The following is a 25,535-nucleotide window of genomic DNA, read 5'->3' on the forward strand; positions in this document are numbered from 1 at the left end:
CCTAACCCTGCTTCGGCAGAGTAGGTCTTCTCAGATAGTCTGTGTACTGGATGGTCTGGATGAATGCGAACAGGGATCACTCAGGCAGCTTCTCGATGCCGTTGGGAATTATTTGTCGAACTCTCGGAAAGCTGCAAGGCCACGGCTGAAGCTCATTCTTCTCTCCCGACCCCAGCCAGCTATTTTGGAGAACAGAGTTAGCCAGTATCTGCAGATCAAGTTGGATGACTCTAATAGAGAGATCTCGCGTGATGTCGAGAGATACATCTTCGCGAAAGTTAACGAACTGACATCCGAGCAAAACCTTTCAAGAGCAATGGTCGCGCAGGTTCAGCAGGCCTTGTTGGCTGGCGCTGATGGTACATTTTCGTGGGTTGGATTTGTTGCCAATGAGCTCCAGGGTAGGAGTTGGCACAAGATCAATGAAATCATCGATCGTGTTCCTAAAGGCCTTGGTGGGGTCTATCAGCGGCTACTTCAACAAATTGACGACAAGGAAGGGCTAGTCTCCATTCTTCAATGGATCGTTCTCGCTGCCCGACCCCTCACAGTGGATGAATTAACAGCGGCGACAGGGATCAAAGCATCTGGTACCCTCACGGCAGCTGAAGTGACCAGGATTCGGCTCAGACTCTGCGGGGCACTTGTGAAAATTGAAGGAGATGTAGTCAACCTGGTCCACGAATCAGCGAAGGAGTTCTTTCAGAGCGACCAAGTCAACATCAGAGGGATCAGCATGTTTCACATGAACCAAATTACCCACAGATCTCTTATGCAGGCCTGCCTAGCACACATCGAACGTAACTACGGATCTCCGAGAAAGATTGGCGAGAGATACAGCCACGGATCCCTCTTGCCTTATGCCATTCAATATTGGCCGGTGCATTTCCATCACGCCTTTGATGTGATTGATACACCTTCAGAGTTCTCACGTCCATTCTTCAAGGTCAATTCTCTAATCCGGGATGATTGGTGGAAAGATTATTGGGAGCAGGAGAAGAACGGCGGAAACGCGCCCTCGTTCACGCTCTTGCATCTTGCTGCGTACCTTGGCAATGTAGCATGGGCCAAATTGTTGATCAGCGAGCATATCCATCTCATTTCGCGAAAGGACAACTACGGCCGGACGCCGCTTTCCTGGGCCGTTAACCAAGGTCACCGAGACATGGTGGAATTGTTGGTTGACCATGGTGCTCGTGTCAATGTGAAAGATCGAAGCAGGTTGACGGCACTTCATATCGCGGCCACTGGACAGCATAAAGACATTATGTCTGTGCTGCTCAACCAAGGGGCCCGTCTCGAGAGCAAGACTGAGCATGGCGACACACCACTGATTCGAGCCATTCAGGCAAATTCGAGGGAAATCATCCAACTATTACTTGAACACGGGGCGCGTGTGGACAAATTGCCAATCCCCCCAGGAGTCACTTGCCTGAGAAGACATTCCGACCCAATGAATGAGCGGGTGGATGAGCTACTGGGTCTTCAAGAACAGATCTTTATCGCACGATACCAGCAGGCGTCGCGGGAGGTTAACATGGTCATGAAGGTCCTCAGGCTTTCCTTCCGCTTTCCCATCATTCTTCGAATGGTAATATTCTATATAAAATATGTGGCATTGGACCGCTGGGAGAACATGTCTGTCCTGCAGGAACTCGCTAAGAAGAACAAAATGAACGAATTGCGACAATGGGCGGAAGTGTATCGCGAGTTCTTCGTCCAGTTGGTAGTTTCTAGGAACTATAGAGGTCTGACGGCCATGACAGACCTGCCGACGCAACTGTTTCGGGTGGTCGCTCCTGGAGATCTTCAAGCACTGCTGGTAATCGCAGTTCTCGTCGGCTCGGAAACCAAACTCGCAGCTGTCCGACACGGATGGAGAGAAGGAGATGCTATCACAGCCAGAGCATTTTCACATTGGGCCGCCATAGCCTACAACAGAGAGGTAGAAGAGTTCTTACACTACGGCGTTCGCGACTTTTTAAACGATTTTGACGCTTCTATTCAAAGTGGTAATCGGGAAGAGAACGTGGCTCGGACGGTGGTACTCCTGACATCGCACTTTTCTATACTTGAAAATGAGGAACCACGGCCAATCGAGTACTTCTCCAGGGTCGTCGCAGAATTCTACGAAGGATACATCGGCGGCAGCCACGAGGTTGAATTGTTCAATGATGGAAATCAGGCATGCGCGAATGAGCTAATCCTCGTCTGTTCCAGTTTCTTCTACGCCACCTTCCACGGATCATGCAGCTTCAAGGAAACCAACACACTCGCCAACGCCTACACACAAAATGAATGACAATAAGCGTAAGGCAAGGTCAGGCCCGACAAATTGGTGGAAACGGCTCATGGGTAAAAGATAGCGACTCAGTCCTTAGATACGAGAGTGAAAAGCGACGGAATGGGTACGGCCTATTCTAGCCTAGAATTTTGAGGAGGTTGAGCATGTGACATGGCTCATGTCTAACTATAGCATCAGCTTCGATTCAGTAGATTCGAAACCTGCGGATTGCGTGTCCTCTGGGCAGAAAAACGACAAACATCTCATTCGAGCATAATATGGATAACGCCATGTTTAGTTAGGATTTCGAGTCAGTTCTATCAGAATCAAGACACCATGCTCGCCGGAACGCAGCTCCAGCTCGGTAGGCAGATGTAGAATGATGTATATTGCTTATTAGATGAATTAATCTCAGATAGACATGGAAGAAGTGACAATATCCCTAGACGTAGAGCATATGTACTAGGATGATGAACATATGTTACAGGTTGAGGATCCTAAACAAGTGAGGTCAGTCCCTAGAAACATACCCTGCTTCATTTGTAGTGTTGATATATAAGTAACTATAGGACGGATACTGGTTGCTCGCCCCATAAAATGATATAATAACCAATTCTCGCAAGCACTCATAACTATATTATCTTACAGCCTGTATCAGCGCGCTCTAATCGGTATCCTGCCGTTCTATTAGAATCAGAAAGCCTTCATCACGGAGAATGACATTGCCAGATCGCATCATCCGCTCCAACATAAGACACTAGACAAATACAAGATTCTAGTTCAATGCTATGCTGATAATGAAGCTCGACACCTTGCACTGGTGTTAATACCCTCGCTAATTCTAGCCTCACATACTTGGCAGGCGAACTTAGAGTGTTTGAGTACATTTAAGTGCACAGGAAGCCATGCTTTCCACTGTAGTCTTATGTGCTATTTTCATATATGTTCAAGATTAACAGGTTGTATTGTAATAATATTAGGCAAAACGATAGATCAGTGTACATAAAACTTCGTGTCTACATTGAAGTTTAAAAAACAAGAGGTCATGCTCATTGAGACCCGGCTCAACAAGCAGAGGTGAAAGAATGTATATTACTCATTGAACAAATAAATTCCAAATTCTCTTATGCATGTAAAAATCAAGTAGTTTGGCTCCAATAGGGCATTTTCCCAGTATGCTCTCGTACAAACTCCGAATTCGACCAAGCATATTCACACACATTGAGACGCTCCTCAAGACACAGGCGATTCTCATCAGTGATATATTGCTCACCAGGTGTGCATTCTGGATACTCGCCCTTTTCCTTGGCCTGTTTCAGGGCACCCGCCATTTGAGCATGCATAAAGGTGACCCATGCCGTTTGATCGCCATACATTTTGAGCCATGTGTCGAAATTCTTTGTGGCGTTCGCGCTTGGAAGATCGCCCATTGTATCGTTTAAGATCTCCTTGGCATATCCGTATTCCGGGACGTACTGGTGTTGGCCTATGTTGTGCTGGCCGTACATCTTGTCCAGAGTGTTGATGATTGGGTCTCGCATGGCGTCACATTCGGCTTTGGTGTATAGGTCCGATTCAGGTGCGTCGGCTGTCGAGTTGTCTTGACAATAGCCCTGGAGGATGATTTCCGGATGGCCGGTTGTGGTATCAACCTCCGGGTAGCGGGCAGCTGTCAGTCCAACGATACAGTGGTGTTTCTTGTCATCGGAGGGGGATTGCGCCCAGATGGTATTGGTCAGGGCTAAAGTGATGATGAAAATGAAGGAGTTCATTGTTTCCGTTTCGATTTGAAACAGGTAGAATTCAGAAGCAGGTGACAGTGATAAAGGCGTTCTTTGTATGTAGGCGGATCGAATGTCAGGGGTAGGCCTTTGGGATAGACAAATATTTTGCATTTAACTGTTTAAGATGATCAGCTGTCTACTAGAGGAGGAAGGCTCTTTAAATAGCTAGATTCATGTCGTCTTCATGGCTGATTTCATGGAAGCCCCGCTTGATTCATGGAATCTTCCAACGATGAGCGAGATGTCACTCCATTAGAGGATATGAAAGAATGTATATTACTCTTTGTGTTGCTTGACCTCGGATCCTATAGTGCTTTGCGCAACCCCTCATACTTCACGGTCCAACTTCCGTCTTTAGGAAACCCAGGCGCATGGCCGTGAGACCCGTTCCAGCCAGCAACCATATATGCCACTGGTATCTGTTAGTAATGCAGCACTATCTTAATGCCTTAAGGAATTTTTGAACTAACCTGCGTACAGGAAGCCTGCATTTCCGGGAATAAATGGAGGAGGAGTGCCTCCTGTTAGATGTAGCTGTTAGTTCAAATGTGTCACAGTTATAGAGAGAAAAAACATACCATCACCTCCACGGACCGCAAATCCTGACAGAAGACCATCATATTAGCAATTGACGTTCAACTACGTCCAGCCACATCAATCAAGGAAACAGACGGGAGGGAGAAGACATACCAGCATCATCAAACTTCCAATACTCATACGCCGTGAGATGATAAATCGCTCTTTCGGGATTCCCAATCCTCGCCGAATTAATCGCCAGCACGGGTCTTCCCCATCCTCGAATCTTATCGTCCGTCCAGACTTCTCGTACCTTGTCGGCGGTTCTCAAAGCTGTTTTGGGATCCACGGCTGGTGTGTCTGGAAGGATACCCTGGAGCATGATGAGGCTTCGAGGGTCGCCCGTCAAGGAGGTGTCGTTCCACCACGAGCTGTTGAGACCTTGGTAGACGGCGTATAGGCCGTCTACTTGTGGGAGGGGAGCGAGGTTCTTAGATACTTGGGTCCATTTGTTAGGGAAGGGCTGGTTGAGGCGGGATTTCCATTTGAGGGCAACGGAGAGGCCATAGTGCCAGTATGCGAGCTGAGGGTTGGGGTTAGCTTCGATCAGTATTCGGGCAGGCAAGGGAATTATACCTCGTAGGCTAGGTTGAGAGTCTCAGAGGGTGGTGTGTTCTCGGTGACTCCGTACGATCTGTGGTAATGAGTTAAAGTTGTCATTATATTGCAAAGGATTGATATAGTACGGTGGTCCTAGATCATAATATCCCGAGGATTCATTCTTCCAAGCGTATGAGGCCATGTAATCGGCGGTGGCTGACAAGATTTTATCCCATTTCCGCAGGGAGTCTTGCGTTGGAGAGGCCTGATAAGCTAGTTCCGCCAGGAACATAGGATGAGGCTGTGGTCTTGTCAGTTCGATCGGATAAAAGATGCCTTGTTAAACTCACTTGCTGCCACAAAAGAAGTCCATTGATGCCGCCCGGAGAACTGACTCCGGTGTTGAGCTCTGTCATCTTCGGCCATCTGCAATTATCAGCGTCTTGACAACCTCCCCGAGTTCGAATGAGGCAGGCAAACCTCGCCCCATCCCATCCCATCGCTTTTGCCCTTGCTATTGAAGACGGCAACAGCGTCTCGTAAAGAGCGGGGAAGATATCGTCGAAATACTTCTGACGTCCCCATGTGGCCCAGTGGGCATTGTGCCAGACCACCATTTCCATGTGGAACTTCCCTGTACCAAGTAACGTAAGCATATCGAAATAATAACAATCATTCTCAGGTTAGCAACATACCATACCACCCATTATTCATGAGTCCACTCTCCTGCGGAGATTGACCCTTGGCCGCACTGTTCACTCGGACATGGTATTGAGATAGGATAATCCGGCGCTGAAGCTCGTCTGCTTTGGGATTCGACGAAGAGGTCAAATCGACAAAACCGCCCTCTTTCCAATATTTGTTCCAGCCCGCTGAATTCTGTCGCTTGATTGAAGATGGCAAATTTGGCACTTGCTTAGCTGGGGAGAAATGGGCGGTGAATTCCAGCGTGGACGACGATGAGGTGGAAATGAGTGAGTAACGATGCCTCGCTGTCGGAGTTGTATTGTTTGATCGCGACAGTCGGAGAGGAGAGCTGGACGGCCATCGCAGGTTGAGAAAATAGTTTGTTTCTTGCAATTCATGATAAATATGGGCTGTGCTCTTTTTGGGCTCGTCCTCGATGGTCGTGGTATGGTTTGCGGCAAAATCTTCAACACCAACAAACACCTCATACTTATACTCGGTGGTATGAATTGGAGGATATGGGAAATTTAACACGACAGAGAGATCCCCTGAGGCCACTAGCTTTGACTCGATCTGGAAAGTAACCGCGTCGGATTCGAAGTCGCCCTGCGTCACCACTTTGACTTTCTCGTTGTTGATCTTGAATGTTGACGTGATGACTCCATCCCACAGATCCAGCGTCTGGTTTGGATCTGTGATATCCGACACCGACAGGTTAGCACCCTTGTACTGGAGGCCGATACGGCCCAGATTGATGCGATTGGGATTTGAAATCAGCCATTGCGAGGCTTGCGGGAGATTCGGATCAGGGATATCGTAGGAGACGTTCCTGCCGTGGGTCAATCTCCCTACTCCGTGATAATCACCAGGGTCCTCGCTGACTAGGTGTCAGTTATCTAAGGTTTCAGATTGTGGCAGAGTAGAAGTACCCATTTTTTGGCAATGAATCATTATGCCATGCCCAACTAGAGAGCGTATTGAACGGCAGAAATGACTGGCTTGTGTCAGCTGTGCGTTCTATAAGGAGATGAGACACCTACCTGCATCCCCGTATTATCAACATTGAATGCAAAATTGCCATTTCCAACTTGGAGTGGTGTAGTATCCTGGTCAATGAGACTTGATCGGCCGACGTTGTATCTGGAGACGATTCGATGCCTGGGGCATATTCAGCCTAATGCGGTTAAATCTAGACGGGGTAAGTGGACACGCACCGGTCAATCCGTCCCTGCACTGGGAGGGATAAAGCAAGAAGACATAATATCTCGGTGAACATGATGAAGACGGAAATACATAATTATCTGGGTGAAAGGACTGAATTGGGCCATGTCGAGCGCAGAGAGCTTTTATAGTGCTTCGGGACAAGAGAGGCCGAAATCTGGGGAAGAGACCCCTCTCGAAGGATGGATTGCCAAATTATCGCACCAATGCCGGTCCCTGAATATGATGTCATCTTTTTTGCTCCTCACTTTCTTGGATTTATTTAGGCGTCTGCCCTTATTGCAGCACTTCCTTTGCTGCATCTTCATAATTAGAAAGAACTAATCAGGACGTTAAGTCGGAGGGAACAGACGAGTTATCCTTACGGGTAGGGTCCGAACTTTTCCACTACGTTTCAAACAATCACAAATATCAATTTATGCGCAGGCAAAAAGAAGTTGAACCCGGCGTAATAGTGATGGTGCATGTCCTGCTGCGCGTGCGATCTGGACTATCGATGGAGCTAGATATCCCGCTCTAGGGTATAAAGCGCCCTTGTTGATACTTTCTCGATTTTTCTATCCGTCTACAAAGAGAAGCAAAAGTAGACTGGAGCGATCGCTTTTGCTGTTCCTATAATCTCTGTCTTTCCATCAGATTGAATCACGATAACACTATCTTGATCCTGTCCTACTAGGGAGCGACGTTGTCTACATCACTTTTAAAATAATATCTGTAAGGCTCGTCCACGAAAGTACACATTTATAATGGCAGGCGAAAAAGCTCTGGTTTCGTTGTTTTTTATATTCTTTCGATGGGGACTCTTGTAACCTTGTTAGTTAAGTAGGTGGTAAAGGAAGAAGTGTATTGTCTGGCGCCGATAAAAAAAAAAGTCCGCGCCGGAAGGGCTGGAACGAACTTGAGGTGGTTGCTCTTAAGTCGGTCAGTAAAACAGCTAGGATGTTACCAAACCAAGCCAACGGTAGAGATACCAGCGAGACAGTGTAATCAATTTATCACATGTAGCCTTGCCGGCAAGTCCTACAGAGGTAAAGTTGCAAACAGTAGCCTTCATATGGTCAGCTTCAAGTGCACGCACGGCAAGTATACAAGGATGTTCTATTCACCTAGTTCCTGCCAATCCACAGATTTCAGCATAGGGACTATATATGATATCTATTATTCCTTGAAAACCCTTGATCTCTTATCTCGTAAATTTCGGTGGCTTGATTGATCCCCGCTAGAAAAGGCACGAAGCTTAAAACGGACTAAATCCTTAGTCTTTTGGTATAGCGGCTGTGGAACAGCCTGATTGGCGAAGATGATCTTTGCCGCTTAGAAATCCAATCAATGACTCTTATCGCCCATTGAAATTTTCTCGTGAATCCTGCAGGTGTCTTTGCGGGCCACGGCCTGCGAGTCGAAGTTGGGCTGTAAGAGTAACTTTTTTTTTCTTCTTCCTGTCTTGTTTTTGTGATTGTGCGGCAAGGTCCCAAAGGTTGATTCAAAAATGGAGAAATCAACGGACCCTAAGCTTGAGGTGGCTGCGACAGCGAGCGAGGCGCTGGAATGCTCGGCACGGCAGGTGGACCAAGGCATGCGAGCCTGGACGGTGGTTGCAGGAGCGTGGTGCTGTCTTTTTTGCAGTTTCGGCTGGGTCAATGGTGAGTGAGCCTGCGATAATAACAAACCTATGGTACTAACTGGATATCAGCAATTGGAGTCTTCCAGGACTATTATCAGGCAAATCAGTTGCACTCCTACACAGCTTCCAGTATCTCATGGATCCTGTCCCTGGAACCATTCGTTCTTTTTGCTGCAGGAATCGTCATTGGCAGGGTATGTCTGATCTCGAGACTTCGACTTGAAGAGTCCAGTCGCTAACAGTCCCAGTTATTCGACAACTACGGCCCTAGATGGCTGCTTCTTACGGGGACGTTCCTCCATGTTTTCGGCTTGATGATGACGTCCATCTCTAGCGAGTACTATCAATTTATCCTGGCCCAAGGCATCTGCAGCCCACTTGGGGCCAGTTTCATTTTTTATCCTGCACTCTCCAGCACGGCGACATGGTTTGACAAGCGACGGGCTCTGGCCTTTGGAATTGTGTCCAGTGGCTCATCTCTGGGGGGTGTTATCTTCCCAACCATGCTCTCTCGACTTCTACCCAGAATCGGGTTCGGATGGTCTCTTCGGATCCCGGCGTTCATAGTGCTTGCGCTCCTGGTCGTTGCTAATTTGACTGTTCGATCCCGAGTTGCGCCGGTTCCACGGCCGGTCAAGCTCAACGACTATATCGGCCCTTTTGCAGAGCTTCCATTTATTCTGTTGATGCTGGCAGCCTGTTGTGGATTCTTCGCCATGTTCGTGCCAATCAACTATGTGATTCTGGAGGCCCAAGAAGACGGTGTCAACCGCGAATTGGCAAGCTATCTATTAGCCATCCTTAATGCTGCAAGGTACGTATCCAGTCTGTTGAATTGCACGCTGGGACATTCAATAACTCTCGCAGTCTCCCCGGTCGCATCCTTCCCGGGTATCTGGGCGACAAATTTGGTCGATTCAACGTCATGATCGTCATGTGCACACTTTCTGCCATCTCTATCCTGGTCCTCTGGCTTCCCGGGACTTTGCTTGCGCCCGGATCTGCTGCCATCTACGTTGTGTTTGTTCTGCTGTACGGATTTGCTTCGGGGGCCTTCGTCGGCATGGTGCCGGCTCTTCTCAGCCAAATCTCTGCCGACGTCTCCAAGATCGGAGTCCGTCAGGGTGTCCTGTTCACTTGTCTTAGCATCGCATCTCTCACGGGGAGTCCCATCGCAGGAGCCATCCTCAATCGGCAGCACGGGACGTACTGGGGGTTGCAGGTATTTGCAGGCGCCATGATGGCGGGCAGTGTATTCTTTTTCACTGTAGCTAGAGTGGTGCTTATCGGGTTTTCCTTGAAGGCCAAGGTTTAGATGGAGTTTGGGATATGGTTGACTTGAGGGTTTCCGCAAACAGTTATATATAAACCGAAGACTATGGATGCTTCTCCAATTATCCGCCCCCTTGTTTCCTTTCGGTTCCAGGTTAATGCCTGATCGATCAAAGCCATCACTTTGTAATCGTATCTCGCATATAAAAAGATTAAATTGAGTTTTGCCCGATAGACAAAGCAGGAAGGAGTGGTCAAGTCCAGGTCAATCGCAGGGCGCAGGGCGTAAGGCACGATAAGAGGCTTATGTAACACCCCACTTAACTATAGCTTCCCCTCTTCATCCTTAAATTCCTCCTCTTCTGCTTGTTCTCTCCCATGCCATACTTTCCTTCATACTGATTATCCTCGAGGACGTAATCTCGACCATCATGGCGACAACATTCAACATTACCGAGGCACCCTCGCGCTTTCCCGCTCTAAACAAACAACAGGTCTTTATGGACAATGCCGGTAAGCATTACTGACTTACCCCCTTACGTGTCTCCTCTAACTCACAGATAACAGGAGGTAGTCAGGTTCTTGACACTGTGATTGACTCGTAAGCTCTTGCTTCCATAGAATAGCGGGATCCACTATTTACCCCGGACTAGGATCAGAAATTACCTCTCAAACACCAATGTCCAGCTCGGCGCCACTTATCCCGTTGCGCAGTCGTCCACGAACGCGTACGTGAAGGGCTACAAGGCAGGAGCCGAATTCATCAATGCTCGACCCGAGGAGGTATGTACTGTCTTCTCTCAGAATGACTGGTTTTCGAGCGGTGTTAATCCAGCCGATTCGTGACAGATTTCCATCGGTGTTTCAACCACCCAGAATTATCTCAACCTCGCCACGGCGCTGTCTTTTGAGCCTTCAGACGAGCTGATTATCTCGGTTCTCAACCACGAGGCCAATACTAATTCGTGGGTGCGAATTGCAAAGCTATTAGGCCTGACTGTCAAATGGTGGACGCCTAGGAACCCCACGAATCCCGACTGCGATGTTGAAACCTTGAAGCCCTTGTTGTCTGAGAAGACCAGATTGGTGGCTTTCCCGCATGCCTCTAACATCACGGGCACGATCACGAACGTGAAGGAGATTGCAAATGTCGTTCATCAGTTCCCTCGGGTAAGACCATTTCTTTTCTAACATCCATCGAGTTGGGCACAGGCTGATCAATGCCAAACATTAGGCTCTTGTCTGTGTGGACGGCGTCGCCCTTGCTCCGCACAGATCGGTCGACGTCAAGGAACTTGATGTCGACATCTACGTACGCTATATGTTATCCCGACCACCCATTGACCCGGAACTGACACCCTGCAGGCTTTCTCTTGGTACAAGGTCTACGGACCACACGTTGCCCAAATCTACTGTCACAGCCGCATCCACGACCAAATTAACATGCTAGGCCACTACTTCAAGTCCTCGGAGCCGCAGACCCTCGAAACGAAGCTCACCCTCGCCTCGTCAAACTATGAGCTTACCCAATCAATTCCGGAGATCACAGCGTACTTTGGATCGGACAGCGCGTCGGCTTGGAAGGCTATTGCAGACCATGAGGAGGAACTCCAGGCGATTCTCCTCGAGTATCTTCGTAGCAACGACAAGGTGACTATCATCGGAGAGCCGTCGGCGGACCAGCACCGGAGGGTTCCGGTAATCAGCTTCCTGGTTAAGGGATGGAAGAGTCAGGCGATCGTGGAGGAGGTCGAGAAGCGGTCGAACTTTGGGTTCCGTTCCGGGCATATGTACAGCCATCGGCTGCTGCATGATATACTGAAGGTTGAGGATCCTGATGATGGGGTGGTGAGAATTAGCTTCTTGCACTATAATACCGGTGGGTCTCCTACATCCCTTATGTTCTTCCATTTGTTCATTGTTGAGATTTGATGCTAATGGTGTCATAGTGGAGGAGGTCAAAGGTCTAGTGGATGTTTTAAAGACAGTGTTGGAGGGCTAATCGAGCGACCGTATCTCATCAAGACTGTAATACTGGATATATAGAGAAATCAAGACAGACGGAAAGCCATGCCACGATACTATGAATCAATGACATCGTCGATCCGTTGGCACCTAGGCTAAGCCTCGGCGGAGGAACCATATGACCCAGAACATGAACAACGGATTCATGACTTCTATCAGAATAGTACAGAGTAAGACAAGCTACCCAGATATCAATTCCTCCATCCACGTAACTTGTCATGCGAGGGGACCTTGCACTGCATAATCGGATGGAAACAGCCCCAACTTACTTTGACAACACACAAGCACAAGAACAAGGATAATCCTGTTCCATTGTTTACCCCGGCACTGTATCACCAATTACGAAGTAATGCAAGATCGAAGGGTGCCACGTATCAACAGGGAACCTGGGATGCGTCGCGTCATCATGATGATGGACATGGCGAAATCGGGATACGGTTTTCCTTCTACGTCGTCCCAATGGAAAGAACTCCAATATCAACACGAACAGTTCTCGTCCCTTTAGTATGCATACAGTCCACTCAGCGGTCCAGGGGCCTTCCATTGAAGCCATCAAAGTACGAGCCTCTACTGAAAGATATCCTGGATCATTTGCGATATCGAGGATGGGAACGCGACCAACTTGTTAACCTTTGGCAGACTCTCTTGATGAGGTAAACGATGATATTTAAGGCGCCTGCTAGCGCTATTTTTAATTGCATTCTTCATTTACTGAGAGCAGCAGGACCCTTTGTTGTTTTAACAATTCTTCTGCCATCTTCTTTGCCAACTATATAACCCGCACATATAAGCCAACCGCCAATAACCCTATCAAAGTCTTTTGCGGAAACAATAGATCACTCTGCTGACTGTATATGTTCCTCGCAGCAAAACCTGATTGAATAAAAAAAATCAAATGCCGTTAGGTTGTACATGACGTCTCTTTCTCCGTGGTTCAACCAAAGTCCCGTCCCGTCGGGTCTCCGCATCATCGACTGCGCCCTGGAATACAACCCTACTTCTCAACTCCGGCCCTTCCGCGCCTTTTCTACTTGACCTTTCTCCCATCTGCACATAATGGTTTTCTCTATGCTTCTACTGCCTTCTTGTGCTACCCGCGACAAATGACGCGGCATTAAGTCCGCCGTCGCAAACCCGCCGTCACAAACGAGACAAGATGAATCTACTCACTCGGGCCCTGGCATCCCTGCCCACCGGAGCCAACGACACGGACGTGCTCATCAACACGGTGCACTTCGACCGCGACGCTCTAAACCTATACAACTACACGCTCTACACCAACGGCACCCTCTCCAACGGCACAGAATGCTACCTGATCTTCGACCAATTCAAGCCCCATCTCTTCGCCGAGAACGGTACCGTCGTCAACGGCACTTCATGCTATGCGCCTGTCAACCAGATCGGTCAGCGTGCGTCCATCGGCATGGCGTTCGCCTTGATGTTTGCTCTCTCGATCTTTTTCACGCTGATTAATATGCGCAAGCACGGTCGGCGATACCTGCCTGTTGATCCTCGCTGGCGCGTCCTGGGTCGGAAGATGAAGTGGTGTTGGCTGTTGGTTGTAGCTGTGTGTGGCACGATCAGCTGCTTTATGAGTATTGATGTCGATCGGAGTTATTTGCAGAGTGCGCCGTTGGTTATTCAGAGCGTTTTTTATATGATGATTATGCCGGCGTTGATGGCGGCTGTATGGGAGGCCGTGAGACAATGGTGAGTTCCTTTTTCCCCTGTTAAGAATTCGCTATGATGTCCCTTTTCAACCCAGTACATCAGTACCTCCCAAGTAAAAGACAATCCACTAACCATGAAAACCAGGGGCTCCTGGCAAGAGCGTCAAATCTGCGATCGAGACCCCTACGCCTTCACCACCAACTCCAGCAGCAACAGCAACCACAGTCGCCAACGCCAGGAATTCCTCCTCCCGATCCTCTTCTACGCCTTTGCGCTGATCAACTTCATCCTCACGATCCCCCGGTCCTGGTCGCCCATCGAACACCAACGAAGCCCCGAGCAACAAGAACTCTCCGCCCGGCCTGTCGCAACAGATCTCCGTTTCCGCGTCGCCGCATTCATGGCTCTCGCGGGTATGCTGGTCATCTGCTACGCCCTGGAACATAGTATCTATCGCTACAAGGCCCGTCCGGCGAGTATCCTCGGCCAACTGCTCTTCTATCTTAACGAAGCGCCGTCGCAGTTCCTGGTTATTATTGCCTTGCTGGGCGTGAAGATTGGGTATGCGATTGCGTCCGCGTTTGATTGGTCCCTGTCGCCGTTACGGTATGATGTTGACTCTGGGTGGATTTATGGGCTGGGGTATACGCCTGTTCTGTTAGTCATTGTGGTCATGAATATGTGTGGCTTTTGTGAGTTGAATGAGGATCAGGCGTTGATTGCCCGGCGTGGGGATCTTGAAGCTGCGCGCGCGAGCAAGTTCGGGATCGGTCAGAAGAAACCGAGTTGGTGGGACGCTGGGCGGTGGACGACGTTCGCGAGGGATGTTGTTGATCGGCCATCTTCGCCGGATAAGGGGGATCTGGACCATTTTGTTGAGATGGGGGTTATTAAACCTAGGGCGCGGAGTGAGGGGCAGGTAGAAGGGGAGGAGAAACCGAGTGATGGGACTCGTGTGACTACTCGGATGGCTAGTCAGGGGAGTGAGTCGAGTAGTGCTGGGAGTGTCTCGCCGGAGAGGATGGAGGTTGTCGTACAGGAGGGTCATCGGGGGAATTTCTCGGATGAGACGTTGACGGAGAATCCATTGCCACCGATGGGGAGGAATTATCATTTGGATTAATTGGGTGGTGTGTATGTGTTTGACACCAAAGCTGTTGGTAGTATGGATAAAGGTGTGTGTATCTGGGCAATGTGCTGTGTCATACGGGGGGATATGAATCTGTTGTGGAGTTGTAGGTCATATACATACATTTTGTCCCAGAAGAGTAGCTAGTTGGCCTGCTAATGAATTTATATCACCGATTCTCTTATAAAAAAGCATTTACAAAATGGCCTGGGAGTGGCTTCATTAAGGTAAAAGTTGGTGTGGCAGGCGGCACGGTTACGTTAGCTCTGTTATCACCTGGAATGAAGTGGTAACTGATCGTTTCTTATGCTCTGATTTATCCTTTCAAGTTGGTGTCTAACGAGAGTATCGTAAATGATATGAGTTTATCGCAGAAGAACTGAGTACATACAACAAGCTTGAGCTAGCCACCCCAATCCGTTCGTCAATTCCAATGCAAGATAACAAAGTGTAGAAGTATAGGAAGTTGGGCATAAGAAAATAAGGAAGCTGCATTTTTGGTCAGACGTAAGATAAACAAACTGATGATGAAAATAGGGCCACCCTGCAGGTCGCTGACTCCAGTCGACGTGACTATCCAGGGCTAAAAGAGCAAATAGCCTCACGCTTCCAAGCCCCGGAAGCCGTTCGTGGCTTTAGACTGTGCGGGTAGGCGCTTATTCGTAGATGAACCAGTCTTGTACATCTTGTCAACCAACTCACTGCTTGTGGTCACGCTGTGCGTTTCGCCAATTCGAGTGTCTATCTCGATCCACTTGTTCAGAGCGGCTTTTCTTGCTGGATCCCATGTATCACTAGGGACGACTTTATCTCGAAGTTGAGCCCGCGCGTTCAAATTCTAATCTCGCGCTACAAGGGCATCCCAGGGCTTCATGCGCCAGACCAAGAAGAAGAGAAGTGGTAGAAGCATCATGGTTCAATTGCTGTTTTTGAGTATAATCGAATTCTGTCCCAAGCTGATGAATACGTTTGGATAAACGTGCGCAGATGTATCCCATTTCTGTATATCTTCCCCGACTCCAGAGGTACTCGATTGCGGTGTGCCATAGCAGCATGTTCTCATGGCTGTATGGCTCTAACTCGACATCCACCCGAGCTAGGGTGTTTCCAATACCCTCGAACGTCATTCCCTTGTACAGGCTGTAGAATTCACCCTCGTCTGCTCTTGGAAACCGGGCTTGATTGTAGGAGACATATGCTTTGATAATGCTGCCAGAAGATCGCTCCATCCATAATGAACGGCAATAAGCATCGAATGCTAAGTAAAGAGGGCGAATCTGGTCCAAGTCCAGCTTTCCCAGGCATTCAAGCATCAATCTGCGCGGGTCATTCTGCGGGAGACTCTGTGCTGCCAAAGCAACCAGATCATCCCTGATTGAATGTTGTAACTTCTTGTTCCCAGATCTCCAGACCATAAGCAGTATTCCAAGAATGTCTGGAATTTGTCGATGATGAGAGTACCTCACAACTGATCTTTGTAGAGTAGAAGCGTCTTGTAATAATTCCTGGGCTTGATCACTTTGCCCATCTTTCAAGTGCCTCAACGCATAGAATATCCGATTATGTAGCTTACTGAGCCCCCCTACTTGATCTCGGAGGTCCGGGCTCCTAGCACAAAGTCCCTGATTGTTTGGCGCCCATCTACCAGTGTCAAAAGAGGACTCAAAATGGATTCGAGTAATGTAAAGAAGGTACTGAAAGTCTCTGAAAGTGGTCGGGTTACTGAGAGCGGTAATATTGAAAGGTAGACTGATTCTTTTAGGCTTTGGAGAAGTGGCCTTCTTCGGCTTTTTCTGCCTTCTGCGATTATGCTGGGTGATTTCATGATTATCTTGAAGCACACCATGTTCAAAGATCAGGCAGTGCCCACCATCCGGCATTTGATCGAGGATAGTCTGAGCGCAAGCGGCGTTCTCGCCCCGGATGTTCTTATAGATACGCAAATTGCGTAGCAAGGTTTTCCATTGGTTGATCCTGTCAGAATGAGTTGGTAGGTATAAACGTATATAACAATTGACCACTTACGTCAACCGGGGCTCCAGTTCCAGTCTCTCAAACTCGAGCTTGGCCTGCTCGCGCGTCAAGCCCTCGGTGACAAAGAGTCGGAAGATAAGAGAGCGGTATTTCTCGTAGGCCCTCGCGCGTTCCATACTTGACACCGAGAACACAGTTTGTTCCAGGTGTGCTCGTGGGTTATTCTGTTGGTTTAATGCTCTAGTGATCTAGAGAATTTGCTGAAAGCAGTAGAGAGAAAAGGTAATGACTATATTGTTAGATCAAGACGTAGAAGGGACATCGTTTGAGCCGTGTGATCCAGAGTGCTCCACGTTCAACTGATCATAACGTTTCCAACATCTGGATTCTTCCGAGCTACCAAATGAAGTGGCAGCTTCACAGGATGACTGAGGAAGCCAACACTGAACACTTTGTTCCTATCGACGTGGCAGCAAAGCTGATAGTACCCCGCTCTTCGTCCAACGAATGCCCAAGGAGGCTTGCAATCGGACCGGAGGAACTGTACCTTGGCAAGGCTCGATTGGCCGACCTTGGAACAGCATAGCGCTAATGCACGACCCTTTTGTTCGCTTGTTTCGCAAGCTAGTCCGTATGAAGCTCTCTTTTGTCTGATCATCTCGACTTCTTTCTTGGCGGCATCAGATGCTCAAGTATACGGCAAGGAGGGCTGGCCTTTATCTTGGGTAGTGAATGTCATAAAATGTCTATAAAGCCGTATCTTCCGCATGTGTTCTTCTTCTCGACCATCTTTCTTTCCGGTCTCAAAGTCACAAAGCAAGTCGACATTTCTATCGTCTTCACTTTTGTCCTTACCTTGACCTCCCTAGTATCTCCATCCCAGGTCATATCACCATACGGTCCCACCAACAAGATGTCCACCAGTACATCCGAATGTGCTTCAAGCCTGCCTGTACCTCCGCGTCAGAACGAAGACGCACACCACCAGGCATGGACCGACTGGGCGAGAAGAGCTCCAGGACAAAAGCTCACCTCGGAGAAAGAGAGATACGCCTTAGCATGCGGGGCTGAGGTACAGCAAGCTGTGAAAGCTGGCCATATCAAACCCGAACACGCCCGCAAGGCTTACGAAATAATTATACTGACCGCACATCGCGAGTCCGATATCAACCCGCGTGCTAAGAACCCCAAAAGCTCAGCCACCGGCATACTGCAGCAAACCACAAGATTCCATGAGCGGAGTCCACGGAATCCCGCCAGCGTCCGGAAGGTGCCGCTCACAGCGGAACAGCGCATGGATGTGCGGACGGCTGCTGGGTTCTTCCTCAGGCAGCTCGCCCACACACGCAACTGGCATGAGATGAAGATCCAGGACGCGGCGTACCAGGTGCAGAAATTCCCTCTCAAGGACATGCACCGCTACGCGGACCCCGAGATCACTAGGGAGGCTGTCTGCCTGGGTGGTGCTTTATACCCCGGGCAACCGTCGATGATCGATAACGCGGTATATTCGGACAGGGAGAAGGCCAAACTCAGTTGCCCCAGTTCCAGTCACTTCGGTTGTCCTGTCGGCGGCCGCGATGAGGACACTCCCGAGCCATCGGAGCAAACAGAGCCATCGGAGCAAATAACTGGCGACGGGATCCCGTTCCCCAAGCTTCATGTTCCCACGGATGTTCCATCTATCGACTTGACACCAAAAGATCCCATGCCAAAGGAGGCCCGCGAAAAATGGGATCACGCGATAAAGACGGGCAGTACAGGTGTCGGGACTGCGATAGTCGGAATGGGAGCAGGGGCGGCTCTGGGGGCAGCCACGGCAGGAGGTGTTACGGTCGTCCCAAGTGGTGCAGGACTAGCTCTTGCATTCAATCTCCTTCATCCTGCGGGTCAAGTCGGTGCCTTGGTAGGGCTCGGCGTTGCTGGGACGTGCTGGGCGTGGACTTATTTCACTCGTGACGACGATGAAGTTCAGGGGCCCTCTGAGTAGTGTGGGGAGAATAGTTCTGCTATGTCTCACTAGATGGGAACTTATGGTGATGACTGGGGTAATTGATTTTCCATTCTCTGCGCCTGTTCTCCAAGCGTAATCCGTCCGATCCTGGCCATCCTTAAATGTGTAGAACGGCGATGTAGCCGGCTTACTGTAGGCTAGGATTTCCTGACTCTTGAGACATCCAGGGCTGCTCCCATGAACACCTGGGCTTATGCTGAGTTTCGACAGCGAAAGTTTACAAAAATGTTTACCAGGCTGGTACAGCACGGTAAGTACTTCATCTTTCTCTCAAGGAAACAACTGTGGGTATCTGAAGAAATAACAGCTTCACTTAATAATTATTTATCATTTTCGTAATAACAGTGCCGGGCTTTTGGAGAGTATGACGGACTAGAAGTAGAGAAACGGGCAAGGAGAACATCATTAGCTAGAAAACAGTTTATAAGATTACTCGCTTCTAAGGGCACTCAGTCTTCCGCTCACTCCGTGCTCAGTGAGCAAAAGGTGGCGACTAACAAGGAAAGGGAAAGCCATCGGCCTGGCTGGAAAATTAAGTACATATGTATATGTATATTCAATTGAAACCGCAGGCATTGTATGCTTCTCTGGGCGGATTTCTCTCGACCTATGCTATGATTTCCGTCGATTTGTATGTAAATCTACTAGAAGCCCCATGTACAGAAAGCGTCCCAATAATATCTCTATCAAACCTCAACCCGTCATCCCAATCCTCACCTATATACTATCCAACCAAATCAAGGCAAAACATACCCCCCATCAATCAACACATCACTCCCAGTCATATAACTCGACGCCTCACTCGCCAAATACAAATACAACCCCTTAATCTCCTTAACATGGCCCTGTCTCCCCAACACCGCCATGCGATACGCCTCATGCACCGTCTCCGGCCCGGCCCCCATCTTCGTATCAAAGAAGCCCGGCGAGACGATGTTCACGCGTGCGAAATCCCGCCATTCGCGCGCCAGCGACTTCCCGAAGTGCGTGATGAACGCTTTCGTGCCGTTGTAGACCGGCTGGTCGGCGGGGACGTTGACGATGTGCGCGCTCATGCTGGACGTGATGATTAGGTTGCCGGTGCCTTGGCGTTGGAAAACTTCGCCGATGTATTTGGAGGCGAGGACGACGCCGTCGACTTATTGTTGGATGGGATTAGTAGACCGATGGTGGTGGTTTCTTGAATGGAGAGGATGCTTACCGTTCACGGACATTTGCTGGCGGTATTCGTCGAGGGTTTGCTCGAGGATGGGTTTTGAAATGGCCATTCCTATGAGGTTGTTAGCTGTGCAGGTCCTAGCGAGGATATAGATCAAGGAAGCAGGTAGAGAGTAGGTGGTGACTTGACAATCTTCACTTGTACACATCTGTACATCTACGGGAGCACACATACCAGCATTAGCGACAAAGACATCAATCTTTCCAAAATCCTTCACAACCTCGGAAATGGCCGTCTGGACGGCTTCTGCGTTCGATACTGCGCGCATTTAGCATTATGCACACAGCTTGCTGATGTCCACAGCACATGAATCGAATTGATTCAACTCACCATCAACTTTATACGCGCCCGTTTTCACACTATGCGTCTTCGCCAACGTCTGTGCTTTCTGAATCGCGACATCATTCCTATTCCAGAAGCCATGTTAGCCAGCAGCACGAGCACCAAACAATGCTTCCCCCACCAACCATCCATCCTCCCCCAAGAAAATCCAAAAGACACTCACGAATTATACCACATAGCAACATTCCCCCCGGCCTCAGTCATAGCCTCAGCAATCGCATACCCCAGCCCATCCGCGGACCCCGTCACGACAACAACCTTCCCGGCCATTTGGAATTGCTCGAGAACATTGGACGGCGTGTTCGGGAATGGGCGCGGGAAGCCGTCTCGAGGACGGTTGCTTTCGGATATGCTCATGGACATTTTGATGGGCGTATTCTGTTATCCTTTCAGGTGTGGAGGTTGGTTCTGAGAGTTGGGATGAATTGAGTTGAGTTGAGTGAGGAGGGTGAAGTGGGTTGAAAGATGAAGGACGAGTGAGGGGGTATAACTACGTAGGTACTCAGATGGTCGGAGCAAAGACAGCCGATCAATTGAACCCCCCACGGGGGAGGGGGAGGGGCAGAGATGGGTATTCGGGGCCTTGTCTTCCGAGTCGGTCCCCGCATAGCTTCTACATATAGAACTTGAACGTAGGACAATTTACGAGCCCAAGGATGAACATCAATGTAATCAATTGGTATCTGTGCCTGTACTGCATCGCAGTCACTCAAATGAATAAATGTAGTCAACTGGACAAAGTACCCAAGTAACCAGACTAAACCGGCCCTCCAAATGCATGATATGATATCAACATCAATGCGACGAGCGGAATCCATCCTCATCGTCCGGTAAACAACCATATAAAAGATATAATAACAAAGAACGATGGCCCCACCCATGCTTGAAATCGAGTTATGCACCTCTTGTACAACGCCGATCCGTGATCAATCAGAAAAAAGGCAAATTAACTGAACAGGGTAAAATCAATCCATCATGAGAAAACATTCCATCAGGTCGAGCCCTCCCGAAGGAAGACCAAGTCATTTATGCAGAAAAGCTAGTCAAACAAAAAGTAAAGGATCAAGCCCGAATTTCAATCTGAAAAGGAGAACTTGAACTGGTCGGTTGAAAAAGAAGATGAGTGGGGATAAATATGCATAGTTGCAGGGAATTTTATGCAGTAAACACTCGGTCGAGTTGTCGGAGCGCGCGCATATCCTCTCCGCCAAACCCAACCTTGTCGCTGGGAATGTCTCGCGGGCCTTCGGCGCGTCCGTTGGCCGCGGGAGGGACCGCGATGGATGGTAGAGAGCCGCGCGGCGGGCCTCCATTCATAAGGGATCCAATGCTGGGTACCGTCGTACCGGGGCCCGTTTCGGCGATTTTGGCCGCTGCGCCTGGGGGAGCAGGGGCAGGAGGCTGGCTCAATAGGCGCGGACTCCGTGTCATGGCGGTCAACCCATTGGTGTGCGGAATGGAGCGGGCATGGGTGCGTGGCGACGCCCGTCGGAGGTCAGCAGGGGCCGGCCCGTACTCTGGAGGGCTGCGCGGGTGAAGATCATGCGCTTCCGTAACCAGTCGCGGTGACCGGCCGGCGATCACAGGTAGGGGAGCATGCTGCACTGCTGTATGGGGGACGGTCTGAGGCACGACGGCTTCCGCCGGGTGAACTGCTCGCTCGTACGGTGTCGGCAACCCGTGCTGTTGTGGTGGCGGTGGAGGCAGGCCCGCATGCGCTTGTTGGGGGTGGTGCCCGTAGGCGGCGGCGACCTGGCCATTGCTCGCGGGAGGGAGATATGACGGGTAATGCACCGGGACCGTTGGCGGGGTGGCCAGCGGAGTGGGAGGCCAAGCGTATGTGGGAGTATAGGGTTGAGGGTGGGTGGCTGCTGCGCGCGCATAAGCCCCCATGGGATGGGGAGGTACCGGGTAGGCGGCTCCCTGCATGGGCCCGCGAGTGACAACTGGGAGATTCTGCTGGTCGTTCACGGTCGATTCGGGGTACAGACCCTTTTGGGGACGAACGTGACGCAAATTAGGATCTGAAGACGGTTGTTGGAGGTTGGCTGCCGACGGATGCGATCTGGAGTAGTAGCTGATAAGGTGCAGATGTTGTCCCGTCGAAGTTGTGATACTGAAAGACTGCTTCATGAGGCCGTCAGGCTTATATCGATATCCATCGGGGCCCTCATCAGGCCCGTCCGCCCGATCGTCGTCACTACCCCGCGCGCTTTCGGGGGTCTTTCCAGCTCTGGGGATGGTTGTTGACGAGACGCTGGTGCCCCCGCGCTTGCCTTCCATCTCGCGGTAAGTGAGGAAACTGCCCGACACTCGACTAGCGCTCCATGACTTGCCATCCGTCCAACGGCGCATCCCCGCTTCTCGCTCATCCCAGACAAAGACCGAGCCGGAACGAATCATCTGGCGTTCCTTTTCGGACAATCGTCGCTGGACGCGAGGGAGGAGGCCGATGCGACAGGCCTCAAAGAGGATGATAGCGTCCGCAGGAGTGCGGACATGACCGTGATACGTCTCCATCCACCTGCGATGATCGGAATAAGTACCCGTAGGGATGGTGGGTTTGAGCGCTAAAGGAGGCGGCTTCGTGATGTGAGAAATGGTGATTGCAAATGGAGCAGGAGAAGGTGGCAAAGCAATCTTCTCCCTGCTCAAGCTATATTTTTATGTTTAATTTATTTCGCTGCCTGGTGGTGGTGGTTGACGGGAAGCTGAAAGTCCCGAGTGGAAGCGTGGTGTATTTCCCGGAAAGGAAATTCAGGCGGCTAATAAGAGGGAAAGTCCAGTCCGAGCCGGAAACAAGCTCGGAATTGAGCGACGAGGGTTCTGAAGAACTACGGCGGACGTTAATGTTTCATGTACAGCGAAGAAAGGACTCAAAAGCAGGGCAGGCAGGCCAAGAGAAGGAGGGGGGATTGGAATGTGAAGAGATCCAGGCAGCAAGGAAGGGGAAGGGAAGCAGGGAGTGGGGATAGTCGATAGGAGAATAAAACGAAGAATGCAGGCGGACCGAGTCAAGGAAGTGCGGACAACGAGCTAAAAGGGAGGTGCATGCGACATGACAGGACATTGAAGGAACTTACCAGCTGGTTACCCCAAGGGGAGAGGGATGAAGGCGAAGGTTGAAGGAGGGATGAATGAAGTTGAGAGAGAGTTGGAAGGAGGAAGAAGGTAAGGTAAGGTAGATAGATGGTTGTAGTACGGAGTAGGAGTAGGTCAGTAAATAGTGTGGGCTAGTAGTAGGTAGTAATAATAATCATGGGAAGGAAAATAAAATAAAAGAAAAGAAATGATAATCAAAATAATAATAATAATGAAAATAATAAAATAATACCACTACCAATAATAATAGGGTAGAAGGAACGAGACAAAGGGAGGAATTAAAGCATCAAGCAAAGACAGATGGAGTGGGGACGCAATCTGGACCCCACAGGGTCGTTTTTGTTTTATTTTCTTCCCTGCTCCATCCCAATCTGGATTATTATCTAATTCTTATTGAGCATTATTCGTCGGGGTGGATTTCTGCTCATTGTGATTGGATTGGCTGTGCGTGTGCTCTTTTATTTAACTTTGTCTTGGCCTTCTCGTCCTTTTTCTTTTTTTCGTTTCTTTTACATTTTCTTTTCCTTTTTGGCTTTTCCCCCCCAATTTATCATTATTACCTTAATCTTTTTTTTTTATTTCTTAGTTTTGGTGTTTTATACCTAAGTGGCTGTAACCGTCGCCCATGGAAAACGCCCGGCCACATGAATCAGGACTCAGGACTCCAACAGAAATAGAATAATCTTTCGCTTTCTGATAGTAGGTTACCAACCAATATCCTACGGCGTATGGCATCGATAGGTAATGAGAATCAATACGATTGCTTGGCCTCGCAACGAGAAGGCGACGCTGGCGCCGAGAAAAGCGACGAGTGGATAAACCCCAAGAAACTGTGCGGCAAATGGACCTCGCCTGGTCGCTCTAGAGGCGTCTGGGCAATGGCACGATTCATCAGACCAAATAGAACCTTGAATTTAACCTTTTCTTCTTCGTTGTCGCTCATCCATGGTTCCGGCCTGGCCGGGTCGGCGCCGTTTGTAGGCGACCGTTCACATCCTGAAATGATCAGTATCAGACACCGAAGTTGGGATGATCCCTGGCCAAAGAAGCAAGTCGATCAGTGTCCGAAAAAGAAAGTAAGTTGGGTGGTGGGGGCATCCTAAACTAAGCTTGTTGAGATGCTGGAGAGATGGAGGGGGGGGTCGGCAGGGTATGTGTAAATGTGTACTGTGTATTAGTACGGGCAAAGAAAAAGAAAATATAAGGCCTCTCGAAGAGTCCTAATGACTGATCCCTGACTCGCTCTCACGATGATTTTCCCTTCTTCCTATTATGTTATGTTGGATTCTCTCGAGTCTGCCTGTCCATTCATATTTATTATGTATGATTTTAGCCCGGCTAGGCGCTATCCTTCTTCTCAATAAGGTCAAAGGATTCATCCCTCCGCCCACATTGTTGGGTAGTGCTTACTTGCCCATCGCAGGGCTACATTACACCATTACATACCAGAATCCCAGATACTCATAGCGGACGCTGCACGGGATAATCCCCAGTTTCTGGTGGACAAGAAAAGGTCCATCGGACCTTGGCACAAATGGTTGCCAAATGCGCATTGAGGATTCTTGGCCAGAGTGGGAACAATAAAATCCGACAGAATAAATGAAATCACAGCATAAACTGAAATAGATTAAAATGGAAAAAGAAAAAAAAAAGATTGAATTCAAAAAAGAGAAGAAAACAGTACGGTAATACACTAGAAAGATACTGGTGGCGCTCTGATCGCTTGATTCCAGCCAAAAAGCGCTTAGTGCGCGACTTTCTGAAGCTTAAGCTTAATCCAACACGAGGAACCTTAAGCTCGCTTAGAGGACAAGGCCCCTCAATGAGGCCCACTTGATCCTATTGATATGGGTTTTTCCTTTTTTTTTTTTTCTTCTCTTTTTTTTTCTTGGGATTCCTCGGCCTTCGGGCAACCAAAGGAAAAATTAGGTTCATCTGAATTTTTTTTTCCTTCCGAAATCCGAACTACTAATCAAGGTGGAAGAATCATGCACTGCGGAGCAGAGGGGCAGACTCAAGGGCGAATCTCCCCCCCCCAAAGTCCCAAACCCAACAATCTGTAACGTGTTAT

The 25,535-nt window shown here is 49.3% G+C and overlaps 12 protein-coding genes across 13 annotated transcripts; 7 read left to right on the top strand and 5 right to left on the bottom strand.

The window, feature by feature from the left end:
* Positions 1-15: 15 nt before the first annotated feature.
* On the top strand, positions 16-2,302 carry LDX57_001734 (ankyrin repeat domain-containing protein; the record flags this gene model as incomplete). The annotated part of the gene is made up of 1 exon (XM_046083379.1): positions 16-2,302. Exon 1 carries the CDS (start codon positions 317-319, stop codon positions 2,300-2,302), a length of 1,986 nt encoding a protein of 661 aa, XP_045939336.1. The 5' UTR covers positions 16-316.
* Positions 2,303-3,423: 1,121 nt separating this feature from the next.
* Positions 3,424-4,056, bottom strand: LDX57_001735 (uncharacterized protein; the record flags this gene model as incomplete). Its single annotated transcript, XM_046083380.1, has 1 exon — positions 3,424-4,056. One exon carries the CDS (start codon positions 4,054-4,056, stop codon positions 3,424-3,426), a length of 633 nt encoding a protein of 210 aa, XP_045939337.1.
* Positions 4,057-4,210: 154 nt separating this feature from the next.
* LDX57_001736 (uncharacterized protein) lies at positions 4,211-7,147 on the bottom strand (the record flags this gene model as incomplete). Its single annotated transcript, XM_046083381.1, has 12 exons — positions 4,211-4,480; positions 4,539-4,589; positions 4,647-4,670; positions 4,759-5,167; positions 5,221-5,278; positions 5,331-5,485; positions 5,535-5,610; positions 5,665-5,818; positions 5,880-6,748; positions 6,801-6,865; positions 6,912-7,029; positions 7,086-7,147. 12 exons carry the CDS (start codon positions 7,145-7,147, stop codon positions 4,374-4,376), a joined length of 2,148 nt encoding a protein of 715 aa, XP_045939338.1. The 3' UTR covers positions 4,211-4,373.
* Positions 7,148-8,450: 1,303 nt separating this feature from the next.
* On the top strand, positions 8,451-10,311 carry LDX57_001737. 2 transcript variants are annotated; one of them, XM_046083382.1, is made up of 4 exons: positions 8,451-8,735; positions 8,786-8,910; positions 8,965-9,530; positions 9,584-10,311. In XM_046083382.1, the coding sequence occupies exons 1-4, from the start codon at positions 8,582-8,584 to the stop codon at positions 10,029-10,031; spliced, it is 1,293 nt and encodes a 430-aa protein (XP_045939339.1). In that variant the 5' UTR covers positions 8,451-8,581; the 3' UTR covers positions 10,032-10,311. The 2 variants fall into 2 exon arrangements, with proteins under 2 accessions (XP_045939339.1, XP_045939340.1); XM_046083383.1 differs by having other exon boundaries at positions 8,965-10,311.
* Positions 10,312-10,383: 72 nt separating this feature from the next.
* Positions 10,384-12,216, top strand: LDX57_001738 (putative aminotransferase). The gene is made up of 7 exons (XM_046083384.1): positions 10,384-10,501; positions 10,556-10,589; positions 10,642-10,771; positions 10,838-11,158; positions 11,223-11,300; positions 11,354-11,867; positions 11,938-12,216. The coding sequence occupies exons 1-7, from the start codon at positions 10,420-10,422 to the stop codon at positions 11,988-11,990; spliced, it is 1,212 nt and encodes a 403-aa protein (XP_045939341.1). The 5' UTR covers positions 10,384-10,419; the 3' UTR covers positions 11,991-12,216.
* Positions 12,217-13,169: 953 nt separating this feature from the next.
* On the top strand, positions 13,170-13,727 carry LDX57_001739 (uncharacterized protein; the record flags this gene model as incomplete). Its single annotated transcript, XM_046083385.1, has 1 exon — positions 13,170-13,727. The coding sequence occupies one exon, from the start codon at positions 13,170-13,172 to the stop codon at positions 13,725-13,727; it is 558 nt and encodes a 185-aa protein (XP_045939342.1).
* Positions 13,728-13,756: 29 nt separating this feature from the next.
* LDX57_001740 (uncharacterized protein) lies at positions 13,757-14,807 on the top strand (the record flags this gene model as incomplete). The annotated part of the gene is made up of 2 exons (XM_046083386.1): positions 13,757-13,761; positions 13,829-14,807. 2 exons carry the CDS (start codon positions 13,757-13,759, stop codon positions 14,805-14,807), a joined length of 984 nt encoding a protein of 327 aa, XP_045939343.1.
* An 812-nt stretch (positions 14,808-15,619) lies between these two features.
* Positions 15,620-16,963, bottom strand: LDX57_001741 (uncharacterized protein; the record flags this gene model as incomplete). The annotated part of the gene is made up of 2 exons (XM_046083387.1): positions 15,620-16,787; positions 16,839-16,963. The coding sequence occupies 2 exons, from the start codon at positions 16,961-16,963 to the stop codon at positions 15,620-15,622; spliced, it is 1,293 nt and encodes a 430-aa protein (XP_045939344.1).
* A 737-nt stretch (positions 16,964-17,700) lies between these two features.
* Positions 17,701-18,777, top strand: LDX57_001742 (uncharacterized protein; the record flags this gene model as incomplete). Its single annotated transcript, XM_046083388.1, has 1 exon — positions 17,701-18,777. One exon carries the CDS (start codon positions 17,701-17,703, stop codon positions 18,775-18,777), a length of 1,077 nt encoding a protein of 358 aa, XP_045939345.1.
* Positions 18,778-19,538: 761 nt separating this feature from the next.
* Positions 19,539-20,725, bottom strand: LDX57_001743 (uncharacterized protein; the record flags this gene model as incomplete). Its single annotated transcript, XM_046083389.1, has 5 exons — positions 19,539-19,939; positions 20,003-20,071; positions 20,195-20,278; positions 20,351-20,427; positions 20,526-20,725. The coding sequence occupies 5 exons, from the start codon at positions 20,723-20,725 to the stop codon at positions 19,539-19,541; spliced, it is 831 nt and encodes a 276-aa protein (XP_045939346.1).
* Positions 20,726-21,020: 295 nt separating this feature from the next.
* On the bottom strand, positions 21,021-23,629 carry PTH2 (camp independent regulatory protein). The gene has a single exon (XM_046083390.1). It carries the CDS (start codon positions 22,880-22,882, stop codon positions 21,518-21,520), a length of 1,365 nt encoding a protein of 454 aa, XP_045939347.1. The 5' UTR covers positions 22,883-23,629; the 3' UTR covers positions 21,021-21,517.
* On the top strand, positions 22,975-23,337 carry LDX57_001745 (uncharacterized protein; the record flags this gene model as incomplete). The annotated part of the gene is made up of 1 exon (XM_046083391.1): positions 22,975-23,337. The coding sequence occupies one exon, from the start codon at positions 22,975-22,977 to the stop codon at positions 23,335-23,337; it is 363 nt and encodes a 120-aa protein (XP_045939348.1).
* Positions 23,630-25,535: the final 1,906 nt, after the last annotated feature.

Source organism: Aspergillus melleus (genome assembly GCF_016097325.1).
Source record: "Aspergillus melleus strain CBS 546.65 chromosome Unknown contig1, whole genome shotgun sequence".
Lineage (NCBI taxonomy): Eukaryota > Fungi > Ascomycota > Eurotiomycetes > Eurotiales > Aspergillaceae > Aspergillus > Aspergillus melleus.

Excerpts from the sequence above, each read along its gene's own strand:
- LDX57_001737 (XM_046083382.1), top strand. The coding sequence starts at position 8,582 with ATGGAGAAATCAACGGACCCTAAGCTTGAGGTGGCTGCGACAGCGAGC. Across the intron at positions 8,911-8,964 it reads CAGGAATCGTCATTGGCAGG|TTATTCGACAACTACGGCCC; the intron begins GTATGTCTGATC and ends TAACAGTCCCAG. Across the intron at positions 9,531-9,583 it reads GCCATCCTTAATGCTGCAAG|TCTCCCCGGTCGCATCCTTC; the intron begins GTACGTATCCAG and ends TAACTCTCGCAG.
- LDX57_001738 (XM_046083384.1), top strand. The coding sequence starts at position 10,420 with ATGGCGACAACATTCAACATTACCGAGGCACCCTCGCGCTTTCCCGCT. Across the intron at positions 10,590-10,641 it reads CTTGACACTGTGATTGACTC|GATCAGAAATTACCTCTCAA; the intron begins GTAAGCTCTTGC and ends ACCCCGGACTAG. Across the intron at positions 11,159-11,222 it reads TCGTTCATCAGTTCCCTCGG|GCTCTTGTCTGTGTGGACGG; the intron begins GTAAGACCATTT and ends GCCAAACATTAG.
- PTH2 (XM_046083390.1), bottom strand. The coding sequence starts at position 22,882 with ATGGAGACGTATCACGGTCATGTCCGCACTCCTGCGGACGCTATCATC.